At 32.3% G+C, this 13,848-nt stretch overlaps 2 protein-coding genes across 3 annotated transcripts in view; both read left to right on the top strand.

The window, feature by feature from the left end:
- Positions 1-13,848, top strand: part of LOC126749023 (structural maintenance of chromosomes protein 2-like) — a 445,423-nt gene that overhangs the window by 230,870 nt on the left and 200,705 nt on the right. The gene's annotated exons all lie outside the window — the stretch shown is intronic.
- Positions 1-13,848, top strand: part of LOC126748988 (pre-mRNA-processing factor 40 homolog A) — a 47,738-nt gene that overhangs the window by 23,990 nt on the left and 9,900 nt on the right. For both annotated transcript variants that reach the window (XM_050458563.1, XM_050458570.1), the window contains exons 9-13: positions 2,229-2,408; positions 2,465-2,590; positions 2,650-2,812; positions 10,638-10,867; positions 10,968-11,162. In XM_050458563.1, coding sequence (XP_050314520.1) covers positions 2,229-2,408; positions 2,465-2,590; positions 2,650-2,812; positions 10,638-10,867; positions 10,968-11,162 — 894 coding nt within the window. The remainder of the gene's footprint in view (positions 1-2,228; positions 2,409-2,464; positions 2,591-2,649; positions 2,813-10,637; positions 10,868-10,967; positions 11,163-13,848) is intronic.

Genomic DNA, 13,848 nt, shown 5'->3' with positions numbered 1-13,848 from the left:
CTCCATGGAAGGTATTTTTTTTGTAGACAGTAGAGATATTCTCATTATAAATATCTCTGCAGTTTCTGTTTTTTAAGGAGTCAAGGGTATCTCTAACTTCTCTAGCTAAATTTATTAAAAATGTAATCTATCAGGATGAGCTACCAGATGGTCAGCATTCTGTGACATATCCGGGAGCTCAGATACTAATTCTGCAGCACATTAGAGAAAAAATTGTCAAACTCCTCAGGTGTCAAATTGTTTTTATCTGACTAAATCACCTACAAGGCCTGACAAGTTCCCAGGAAGTTTTGTTGTCTGAAATGAACCGCAAGAGGGCGTAACACCTCAATGTTTAATAGTGGCAAAAAGGTTTTTGTTCCTAAGCTCCTCAATTCGTGTCCTCCATAACATTTGACGACTATCTGATCCAAAAATGTTAATTTTTGATGTCGCAAAAGACAACGTTGTTGCAATACATTTCTAGCTTACTCATTGGCAAAACTCAATCGTACTTTATTGCTTGTGCTGCTAAACCAAGGCGTTTTTTAAGGCGAAGTCAAATATGACGCATATCTCTTTAGAGTAATAGTATTGCTAGAGTTGGGTTTCTTCGAATGGTTAACTGAAAATAACGGTTATGTTATTGCTTAATTACACGGCTTCTACCACTTTTAGGTCTATCATAAAGCGAATTGTACTGAAGATAATGATTTGAAGTGTGAGACACAACACTTTGCCAAACCCCAATTCTATAGGCCACGAGCCTTTGAGAGTGGCCTGCGTCAAGTAAAGTCACTATTCTTGCATGGTCAATCTCACTTATAATTCGTGCATCTTTCCATGTAAAGTCCGAAAATGTAACTATCTTGACCTTAATAATCGCACCAAACATAGAACAAAAAGAAAATTGTTAACATTTTATAGGACGAATAAGATAAACATTGAGAAATGCAGTTCCTTTCTGTTATTGAAAACCTTAAAATTTTATTAAAATCGCTAAAAGCGTTTTTAATACAGATGGAAAAATTCTATTTACTTTTTTAAATTTTAACACCCTGTATTTTGGAAACGACGCACTTCCGAATATCGGTCTTACCTCAAAATGCTTTTCTACGGTTGCTTTATATTTAAGCATTTTTGACCAGTTGAACGGGAACACCTTGTGTATATAGGGTGGCGACTCTAACTGGGACAAATTCTCTAGCGCTCTTGAAAAAAATATTTCAGAAAAACGATGAAGTTTGCAATGTTTTTCCGTATTTTTTTTATAGACAAATAGATTTAACTTCACAATTTATTTTTGCCTTATAAATCTGTTAAGAAGTTTTAATATCTAGCTGGAATATTCTCTGATCTGGAATTTCGATATTCCTAACGTCATTTTTACAGTCTAGTCTACTACTATAGTTAGTAAAAACATGATCTTTGAAATACTTATTGGGTAATTCGGGTTGCATATTCTTCTCCCACTGTATTATTTTTTGAAACTGTTTAATGCTACAAGATTTTTATAGTGAATGGTTGTTTGAGAATTGTCTAATAGTTTAACGTTTATATCTATCCCTATTAAGTGGGTTTCAGGATGTTTAAACATGAGAGATTCTGAATATTGCCAAAAATAGTTAATGCTTAGACAGGGAGGTCTGTACACGACACTTTTAGATTTTGAGCACTTACTAGTTAATACATACCGAATTTACTGGGTCACTTCGACTTCAATTCACTCTGTTCAATGTTACTTACTAGTAACATTGAACTGAAAAATGAATACATCGTGCTCTTCCAAATATACATACAATATGCAATACAATATAATACATCAAAAATAGTTTTATTTTGCCACAAAATACTGTACAAGATCGATTTTGTTTCTAATACTCTCCATGTTCATATAGGCAATTTTAAGTTGTTCACGGGGCCATTCTAGTTTTCCAATTTTTTTTCCAACAATTTTTTTTTATAAGGATCTACTTTATTTTAATTACAAAAAAGGGGTTTTAGTTGCGTTATGTTGTTTTAACGTTATGCTTTTTAAATATTCGACACTAATTAAATATTCGGTACCCTCTGGATATCAGACATGATTTATATCATTTTCTTCTGGCAAGTAAATTGATATCAATTTCTCGTCTCTTAAGAAGACGTAGGACCTTGAGGTAACAAAAATCTTTTAATGTGTGTCATAAGTTAAGTTATTTCATATTAGCAAAGTTTAGTTCACTTTTATAATGCGTCTAATTCTGCAGGTATGGCAAAACGTCAATGATTCTGATAGACGAGATATTTACGACGATGTAATTTTTGCATTGTCTAAAAAAGAAAAAGAAGATGCAAAGACTCTTAAAAAGAGAAATATGAAAAAATTATCAGAGGTATTGGAATGCATGACCAAAGTTACGTATGACACCACATGGACTGAAGCACAGGTAACAAATATCATATTAAAAATATTCACATTTCTGTAATAAATCTTTTATTTTAGGTTATGCTATTAGAAAATGCCACATTTAAAAATGACGTAAATCTGTTAGCCATGGACAAAGAAGATGCCTTAATAGTTTTCGAAGAACACATACGACTTCTGGAAAAAGAATACTTGGAAGATAAGGTAGCTAAATTGACAATAATGTTACTTTTAAACAGATTTTATTTTTGAATTTATTTGAGGAAAGAGAAAAGCGCCGACAAAAACGACAAGCTCGTAAAAATCGAGACCAATTTTTATCATTGCTCGATCATTTACACGAAGAAGGAAAATTGACATCAATGTCTTTATGGGTAGAACTTTACCCTCTTATTTCGGCTGACATTAGGTTTTCTGCAATGTTAGGTAAGAATTTTAATAATAGTAGTAGAATATTCAAAAAGCGTATATACAGGGTGTTATTTAATAAGCATGTGATAGTTCACAGGGTGATTTTTCAAGTAGTTTTAAGGTTCCTATACATGTGTGGGCTAAAATGCTTGGTTTTCAAGATGCAGGGTGTCAAAGATCTAGTTTTATTTTTATTTTTTTTCTAAATAATTTTCTAAAAAATACTGAAACGAAAATTGGTACCCATGTACGTATTAGAGTTCATTCCTAATTTAGCTCTTACTTATAAAGGGCGCTACCTTGGTGGTTTTTATAACTTTCAAAAGCTCATGAAGTTTTGTACAACCTTGGATTATATTGTTGGTCAAAGAAATTAATTCATTAGTTATTTTAAGGCGAAAAAGGTACTCTAGGGGCAATCGTTTTCGGAATAGTTTTAAATAGTCGATGCATGTATTTGAAAAAAGTTCTTATAAGGAACAAAATATGAAAAACAATTCTAATAAGGAAAAAAAGATCAAGTAGGCTAGTTAATGCGTTTTGTTTATGTTGTCGTTTATAAATTTAATCAAAATACAATTTTGGCGTACAGTTAAGTAGTAGGTAATCAACAAATGAGATTTTTTTTTAATGTATATTTGGCCAATGTATGTTAATGTTCATTTAACATACGGATGAGTATTTAAATGAACATTTGAGAAAGCTAGTCACCTGTCACGCAAGATATCGAAGAGGCAGTAAATCTGGTAGAAGAACACCCGGAAACGAGCACCAGGAAAGAAGCGTTTACCTTAAATACTCCTCATTTCCTGGTATGGAAATTTTTATTTCAAAATTTGTTATATCTTTATAATGTTGAGTCAAAGAGTTCAGGCATTGCTGCCTAGTGACTTTTCCTTCCAAAATTTCAATAATCGTTGTATAGGTAGGGGAGGGACTCAACCATGCCCTCCTAGGTCGCCAGGCCTTAATAGTTTGGATTATTAAGGGCGAAGCTTTTATATTACACACTGAATCATATACACACCGAACGTGCCGAAAAACATGTGTCTATGCAGTCTGCAATAAAGTTTTGACCGCATTTCTGCTTTAAAAATTTTGACATTTTCACTGAAACATCTTCAAGTCTTGCTACTACAGGGTGAGTGATCTGTTTTTACTTTACTTTTGTATAAAACTTTAAAAAGCTGTCAATGTGATCTCGTGTGCACAACTACAAACTTATAAAAACACAGTATGTCCTTGTGTAGTTTTTACCACACGTTAGCCGAATCGTCTCGCAGCAAGCCGTATGTCTCTTGTGCTTGCCTGAAACCTTAGACGAGATAAAAAGAGAGAACGCGTAACGCCCGAGGCTAAAGTGTTACCGACTGGCTCCACAGCTGTTCCGACAGTGGCGTATCGCGGAAGTAAAATCTAGGCCATTTTAAAAACATTATTTTAAAAGGTGTATGCAATTATTTTGATTAAACTATGTTTGATTTGCTTTAGCTTTAAATTATAGGTAGAGTTTCAATATATTATGAAATATAAAGGCATATAAATCATTTATTTAAAAAAAGACCAGGTAATATTATATATTTATTTTTAGTTTTTGTATCATAAATTACTTTATTGTATTGTTATTACTACTAAAACCAACAAGTAAAAATATTAATAAAGCACCTTTTTTTAGACATAATTAATTTATTACACACTGTTTTACGTTAATAATATATATTTTTAGATAAATAATACACTTTTCTCGAGGTAAATATAATAAGATATTAAAAGTCTTTAAACAGATGACATATTATTTTAGCATTATCTAAATGACACATACATCCTACCATCAAAGATCATTTAAGCATTATAACTGTAATAAATTACAAAAAGAACTGCTGGCAATTGATTGGAATAGTAATATCTCTGATGTAAATGTATTAGCAGACACTTTTATCACGGATATTCAAGTTATTATAGATCAAATATGCCCAAGAACTCAAATTATTGAAAAAAAATGTGTCAACAAAAAATGGATAACCACTGAGATTAGAGAACTTATGAAGGAAAGAGATAACCTATACAATAAGGCAAAAAGAAACTTCATTGTAAATAAAATCAGAGTGGAAAAGGAGACATTTTTTGTAGAATGCATAGATTCCATTCCTAAGGAATTGTGGAGAAATTTAAAGACCCTTCTACCAAATAAAAAGCAAACTCTACCCGAGCAAATTAACTTTAAATCAGAGATAGTCCAGGAAGAAGCAGAAATATCTTATAGGTATTTTATTGAGAGTGTGGAACAGATTATACGGGATATACCACAGGCAACTGATAGATTAAACAATCCTATATTGCCACCTGGACATCATATATTTTCAAAATTTGAAAAAGTTACTATGTCAAAAATGAAAGAAATCCTAAACAAATTTCTAAATGTCTGAGGTGGTGAAAGTGGTATTTCAAAGAAAGTTCTCTGTAAAGTCTCTTGTGTAGTTGGTAATCGACTGTTAGATATTATTAATACCTCACTGACTAATAGTAGATTTCTCGAATCTTGGAAACTGTCTACTCTTCCTAAAGTTCAAAATACCAAACAGTACAATGAGTTCCGACCTATTAACACTGTACCTCTTTATGAGAAGCTCCTTGAGTCATGCGTAAAGGAACAACTTCTTGATTTTTGTGACAAAAATGCAATAATAGTTTCCAATCAGCAGGGGTTTTGTGGGAATCACTCATGCGAGTCTGTAATTGTTAATATTTGTGATGATTTTCTCAAAGCCATTGACTGTGATAACATTTTTTTAGCAGTGTTCCTAAATTTTAAAAGAATTTGAAATTATTGAGAGACAAATTTTAATAAGAAAACTTATATTGTATGGAGTCAGGAGTAGCGTTTTGAGCTGGTTTCAGTCTTCTTGTATAAAAGAGTCCAGTGCGTTATGTTTAAAAATAATAGTGTCCTAGTCTGTTAAAGTTAATTCTGGGGTACCACAGGGAACTGTTTTGGGGCCGATGTTATTCCTATATATAATGATATGGTGAAAGTGTTTAAAAGGTGTAAAGTTGTTTTGTTCGTAGATGGCGTATATACTCGTAGTAGGCAAAAACTTACAAGAAATGCAAGTGAATATAACAAATGAATTCAATAACTTGTTTGATTGGCTTTGTGAAATAAGTTAAGTTTAAACGCGGCAAAATCAAAATTCTGTGTATTCGCTAAGAAATCAAAAATAAGGCAAACAGACATAGACAATATGGGTAATACTGTAAATGGAGCAAATATTGAGTATGAGAAAGAAATTAAATATCTCGGTACTATTCTAGATGCTAACATAAATTTTAATGCACATGCAGACTACATAATGCGAATTTTTTTTAAAAAGGTTGGATTTATTATGAGAGTGGGAAAAAAATCTCTCAATGTATATTAAATTACTTCTTTTCAACACAATTACACTTGCTCATTTACAGTATTGTTTAACTCTGTTGGTGGTCTACTACTATCCAGGATTCCAATAATCCAAAATAAAGCTATGATATTGAAATGTAATCGTTATACACCTGTCAATTTTATGTTAAGTGTCCTTAGTATGATGTCTGAAAGTCAACGTATAATGTTTATTGTTTATTTCTTTATATTTAAAATAAAACGTCATTTGTTACCTAACTATACCTTTGATAAGTTGAGAGTCTTTGTTCATAATTATGAAACTAGACACCTTACAGACTTCATACTGATAAATAGATGCAACACTGGTCAAATGCTTAGTTCAGTCTTATATAAAGGCTTACTCCAGTTCAACGAATTACCTGTGATTATTAAAACGTGTGATAACTTAAACCAATTTAAAATGCTTTTGAGAGAATTCATTTTAGTTAGGTCATAGTAAGATATTTTTTATTTAGATTTAGTTTACTGTTTTATTATTATTATTTTACCCTTAGCTGCTTAAGTTTTATTTACACAGTTTTAATCAATTTTTTATTTATACTCGTTTTCTTTTATGTTAGTTTTTTTACACTCTTTATTTATTGTAAATTAGAATTTTTTTACATTAGCTATGATTACCATATTTATAGTTATTTTGTATGTAGCATTAATGCTAAAAAAATACCTGAGTCATATTGTGGTTCTATTAAAGTAATTGTAGCGTTTTATTTTTCTACTTTTATTTTCACTAATGCTCCATTGATATTTCATTAATTTCGATAATTATATTAATAATTTCAGTCAACTTCTTTTATCGATATTTCTTTAAATTCACACTGTCAATGACGCATTACTACTGTAACGCATCACTCTCCTGGTTTTATTATTCATGCTTTCTGTTGACGGTCCGTCACTCTTCTGGTTGGTCTTGATTGATGTTTTCTCTGATTGGATTGACATTGACAGCTCAGGCGAGAGGTGGGGTCGTAACTTATTAAGTCGGTACTGCATCCATTTTTCGAGGACTTGTTCCCGTGTCGCAGGTAGAAGCGCACGTAAAAGGCCAGTTTTTTATTTTCGAAATTTGTGAAGCAGGAAGTAGCCAGTATGGTTTATAATTTATAGTCCTTAATCTTGTTCCTTTAGGGAACTGTTTATTTCATAATTCTGGTGCAGGATGCCCAAGATTTTAATGGATAGATAATGAAACTTAGCAAGGGTTTTACTTTTCCGTTTTCGTCTTTATTCTTCTTCAATTGTTGATGGCTGCAGGATTTTGATTTCCCCGGGAAATTGCTGAAAGCGGTGGAGCTGGAGCTAGGGTTAGAGCTAGTATTAGGGATTCCCAGTCCCGATAGCTGAGCTACAAATGGTATACATTTACAGCCTCGATTTTGAAGGCCAGCCGTTCATTTCTTGGAGGAATATACAGGCCAGTTTATTCCATTTATTTAAATATTATTAGCCATAGCTTTGTCTCACTTATTTAAATTTTTATTAATACACCTTTAATTCCAATTTATTGCTACAAATATTTAATCAATATCATAATTTAATACGTCAATTTCTTATCTATAATTTTAGTTATTTGTTGTTCAGTATTTTTCAGTACCTTTTTTGGTGGTTAAGTAGATATAACTCAGTTAAGGCCGATGTGCCTTAGGTAAAAAGGTTCATGAACTTTCCCCTGCGTAATACAAATATTTACTAAAAACTTTAATAATTGCAATTTATTTTTCAAGTGCTGAAATCTACCTAGTAGCTTAATCGTAATTTAAATGTTACTTTTGACAAACTTATTTTATTTAATCATATCAACATTAATCATATTTTAATTCATAATAAATGATTAACATTTAACAGATTAGAAAGTGAGGTGTATACATATCTTTGATGTAAATATAATTTGGTTGTATTGTTAAGATATTTTTTTTTGCCTCTTTAAATCTACTTTATCTAGGGTCGTTTAATTGTTAATTAAAACCTATCTACCAAGTGTTTTTCTTAGTTTTCTTTCATTTATAAAAAAAAAACTAAGTGGCGCCCTCTTATTTAATAGTTATTATCAAGATTATATTCTTTAATAGCCAGTCATAAGTGAACCTTCGAACAATCCCTTGGCAAAATAGTAACACTGTAAAGTGAACGCTGCAAGAATAATAAACCTCCATGTTTAACAAAATATTTGTTTTTTCTAGTAGATGTTGTACTCTGAAGTAAGTAGTCTAGTATTTGTAAGAGAAAGTTATTACATTTATTGACAGAATATTTGCCCATACAGGGTGCTACAAAATTGATTTGACAAAAATTAAAGCAGTTACAGCCCACTTTATTTTTTTTAATTTGATTGTTTAATCGGGTTTAACGATGCTTCTCTTTTTTACTAGCGATTTTCTCAAAACGGTTGATTGTATCGAAAAAATGCAAGAAACAAAAATTTCAGATTTTTTCATGGCTAACTAGATGGTATTGCTAAATTTTTAATTTTCTTACCAAAGACCTAAGAGAAGGGGCCATTAGAAGGGTAAGCCGTCCTGAATCCGCCCCTATAATTGTATTTACACCATTGTTGGGACGGAAAATGAAAAGAGCACCCAAAAAAAGGGGACTTGCAATTTTTCAACAGATTGGACCCATAACTGCAGTCACGGTTCCAAATAATCGATTTTCATCAAGCAATTTGGGCTTGCTGTAGCTCTAAGGGAGATTATTTTAGGACATATGTTTATATGAAAAAAGGTCTTATTTTGACTCCCATACTAGGCTCTGAAAATATGTGCACCGAATTTTGTACCACCCTGTATATAGTGTCAAGGCATCACTCTAAATAGAAACTCCAGGTCCAGCAACAATTTTATAATTATTTTTTTAAGAAAAGTGTCATTTGTCCGTAATACATATAACACTTCATGATTTTTTAAAAATATTTTACCATTGAATCTAGTGACTACTCAAAAGTAAGTGATAAAGTGTACATCTCAAAATATACAATAACAAACTTTTGATGCCCACGGGCCCCATTACAATCCGAAACGTCATGCCCTGATCGTAGAAGTAATATTTATTCATTAACGCTCTGAAACACTACTTTTGTCCGATATTGTGTATTACACTGCATTTATGATGAAAGGGACAAGTTTATTAAAAATCCAGGTGTTAGTTCTTTTATTTTTCGGACACGTCGATAAGCATTGTCACTTGCGCGTTTTTTGCAATAAAAATTTTCTATACAGGGTACCTCAAGTAGAAAATATGGTGTTATTTTTTTTTATTGGAACACCCTGTGTATCATATCATTTTACAAATACCCCATAAGAAAAAATCTGGGGTCATTTTGGTGTATGGTATAGCCGTATGGTCATCTTGGTGGCCACACAATCGATCCTCTTCGTTCAGTCTATCTGTTGAGAAAAGTGGCATCAAGAAATTTTTCAACGGCAATGGCTAAGTGAGGCGGTGCCTCTTATTGTTGAAACCATATCTCGTTACTAGGTATGTCAGCTTCTTGTAGGTCAGGGAAGAAAACAACTAAAGCAGGGATAAGTTCAAACTGTAGAAAGTCTAAGTAGCGCTCCGCTTAAGGTTTCTTTGAAAAAAAGAATCCAATAATTCGATTGTTTATGATAAATTTTTTGAGGGCGCTGTGTGTGGTATTATTGAGTCCAGTGAGGATTTTCGGTTGCCCAATATCTGCAATTTTGCCTGTTAACGTGTCCATTTAACGTAAAGGTGGATCCGAAAATGTAATTGTTTGCCTCAAGAATCTACTCACAAAATATATACTCATTGGTCAAAATCGTCTTCTAAAAATTCATCTAGCGCATTAGTGGTACTTGATAAGGATGAAATTAATTTACACGAAGCATTTTTGTCACTGACCCTACTGGTAAATTCCAATTCTTGAAAATTGTTCTAATCGCAACATGGGAATGATTAACTAATATTACAATTATACTCAAAAATACAAACAATTATCAAGTAGGTTTTAAAATTAGCAACTGTTCGAAAATAATAAGGTCTACTTACTTTCCAAGAAATCACATAAAAAATTAATATTGGCGTCATAGTTTCTACTTGAGCCACCCCACACTGAATCAAATTGACACAAAGTAAACATTAGTGCCAATAAATCTAGAGTCAGTTGCACCATTGACTTTGGGCATATGGTTTACCATACAAAAAGTATTCAGAGTATATCATAGTATTGTAAAAGACAAAATATCTAGGCTGTTCTATTTAAAAAAAAATAATATTGACGCCATAGTTTCTACTTGAGGAACCCTGTGTAGAAACTTTTATTTCAAAAAACGCACAAGTTACAATACTAATCGACGTGTCCAAAAAATAAAAGAAGAAAAAATACCCGAATCTTAAATGGATTTATTCCTATCATCCTGAATGCACTGTATTATCTATTTACAGGCCAAACCGGTTCGACCCCACTAGACCTTTTTAAGTTTTACGTGGAAGACCTTAAATCTCGATTTCATGACGAAAAGAAGATTATTAAAGAAATTCTCAAAGAAAAGGAATTTGATGTTAGAGCCTCAACAACTTTTGATCAGTTTGCAACAGTGATTTGCGAAGATAAACGTAGTGCCACTTTGGATGCTGGAAATGTCAAGTTAACGTATAATTCGTTATTAGAAAAGGTACAATTTTCCCCACATTTTTTAAATTATTTTGCATCAAAATTTAAAAAATACCATTTGTATTTTTGCTCAATTTAAATGTTTTATTAAATTTTTGTAGGCCGAAATGAAAGAAAAGGAACGAGTAAAAGAAGAGACGAAGCGGGTTAAGAAACTCGAAAATTCATTCAAAAATTTACTTAAAGATTTTAATGTCGATTTTGAAAAGCCATGGGAAGAAGTAAAATCAAAAATTGAGAATGAAGAGGAATATAAGGCATTGGAAAGTGATTCAGAGAGGCACCGGATCTATAAGGTAAATAGCTTTATTTATCACTTTTTTATTATTAGTGCATATCTATAGTCGTCGCGGCGAACAGATAGAGTAATGTGTGAATAACCCGTATTTTGATCCACCAGTTTTCGGCCTAGCAGGCCGAAATCGTCCGAGTCCGAGTCCGTAGTCCGTTCTCGAGACTAGCGAAGTTTGCTTAGGTCTTTGCGAAGGTCTGACTAAATATTTTCTTATATAAATAGGTATACTAATAAATTTTCACAATAAGTAATGGTTTATTAAGGATTTTTTTTTCTGAAGCCAGAAAGATAAGTTTTCAAATAAAATCAAAGAACGGCAGACAAAAAGTTATTGTTGACTTAAAATATCTTTGTATTTTCGGCGTCAGATAAACAGGTAGTTGGTTAAATTAATAATTACAGATAAAAATGTATTTTGGTTTTAAAACATATTGTACTTGGGAAAGAATTTTTCCGACCCCTTGTGATAGGATTACCTAAGAGTAAAGCTTAGGCTATCGTAGGGTGGCTTTCTTCACATGTTTTATATACCGGGTGGTGCATTGCCGAGCGGAACATAGGAAATCCCATGTAAATTTTAAGAGGGTCAATTATTGGCTTTCCTGTACATTTTACAGAAAAAATGTAAGATAACTTTTTGAAGAGACCAATCTGGCAAACCCTCATGCAAGGTTTCAAAAAAATTTTAATAAGCGAATCTTGAATTATTCAATTAAATGAAATTGCAAAATTATCAAATTTTCGGTTTAGGTAAAACCAGACACCAGCCACCAGGAAACAATTTGTTATAAGGCTTTGTCAAATCTGACGTATAGCCGAATACAAGAAATCTTTTTTTTTTCGTTTTTTCAATCTCACAACCATACATTCAAAGTAAGACACGTTAACATTACTTTTTTATCTAAACTTTTATTTAATATAACGATGAAGTTAAACCAATAACAATTATTATTATTGATTATTAAAAAAAATATCTTGATTTATTTTAATTTGACGTCAGTGACAATATTCATTTTACTGGTACCCGTTTGGTTTTACCTGAACCGAAAATTTGCAAATTTTGCAATTACATTTAATTGAATAATTCAAGATTCGCTTATTAAAATTTTTTGACACTTTGCACAAGGGTTTGCCAAATTGGTTTCTTCAAAAAGTTATCTTAAATTTTTTCTATAAAATGTACAGGGAAGCCAATAATTGACCCCCTTAAAATTTACATGGGTTTTCCTATATTCCGATCGGCGACGCACCACCCTGTATATTAATAAAACTTTGCTTTTCAGAAGCAGTAAAATCTACGATGGTGGCAACGTAGTATTGCAAGGAAGATTAACCATACTTTATTTAAAAATAATTCTTCACATATTAACACAATGAAAAATTTACCTAAAAATGCAAAATTAGGAACTAAAATAATAACCCATTCCGCTCCACTAAATATAAAGGATCTCAGGCCAAAAGGTACCTAACCTTGTGCATAAAACGGGCGTGAGCACTCTATCTATTCGGCGAGGCAACTATAATATATTAATCTCATCCCATTACGACAGCTTTTAGTTGAAAATTATAGAGTAGATAGAGTAGATAGATTTTTTAATTCTAAAGTATTAAGTTCTGTTTTCTCTGGGGTGCTTTCCGTAACCCCCCTTGCCTTTTACCAATTGAACTACTAAGCAAGTATTCGAAGTTTCCTCCATTTGCCTGAAAACACAATGTTAAACGCCTATGAAATTCGCGTACGGTGATTTACAACGTTTGTCTTGGAATGTCAGCATATCCTTCGAGAATCCGTTCTTGCATGTTATCTATCGCATTAGGCGCTGTTGAAAAACAGCTAAATTCATAAGAGACAAGGGGGCTCACACTAAGTCCACGTCGGTAGTTCCAAATGAATGAAATCACTCGAGCCAGAAAATGACCTTGACCATTGGCCTCAAAGTTAAGATGGTTAAAAATTTACGATATTTTCGAATCCGCTATAAAAATAGGGGTTTGCATTAAAAAAATTACTCTGACCTTGAACTAGTGCAGGACATAAAAACGAGTCAATGAAGTAAAAATTTGAGACATTAATTTTTGATATGGCTTCCACTCAGAGGGTTGAAAAGTGCGACCTCATTTATATGTTTTTTTTTGTCGATAAAATTGGACGTACAACACGTGGTTAAAGTATATACACTATATAAGCCTAAAGTTCGACGTCTGATACTTGACGACACTTAATAAGAGAAGTAGAACAAAGAAAGGATGCTTGTATGAAATATGTAGAGGAAACATGACGATTGAATGACACAAGTAAAACAGAGTATATAAGTGGATCTTTCATTACAACCGGCAATGGAAACAAATGCAAAAAACTGTGATGACTACAGATAGAATTATAGACATTATGAGCCATCTACTTAAGATCTTCCTAAAAATCATCCACAAGAGAGTATGTAAAAAATGCGAAGAAGAAATAATACTTACACAATTTGGATTTCGTGAAGCTTTGGTTACACAAGAGGTACTTTTTGCTTTTCAGAACTTGTTCCGGAGGTGTAGAGACATACGCTGTGATATACATTAATGCTTTTTGGACTACCAGAAGGCATTCGATAGAGTTAGGTATTAACGGACTTACACCACTGCTTAAAGAGTTAACAGAAGCAATTTCGATAGATTTCAATAGACTCAAGTTCAACGGA

The sequence above is a fragment of the Anthonomus grandis genome, chromosome 2 (genome assembly GCF_022605725.1).
Source record: "Anthonomus grandis grandis chromosome 2, icAntGran1.3, whole genome shotgun sequence".
Lineage (NCBI taxonomy): Eukaryota > Metazoa > Arthropoda > Insecta > Coleoptera > Curculionidae > Anthonomus > Anthonomus grandis.
The sequence above is the reverse complement of the archived record's forward strand: the minus strand, read 5'-3'. Positions and strand labels throughout refer to the sequence as shown.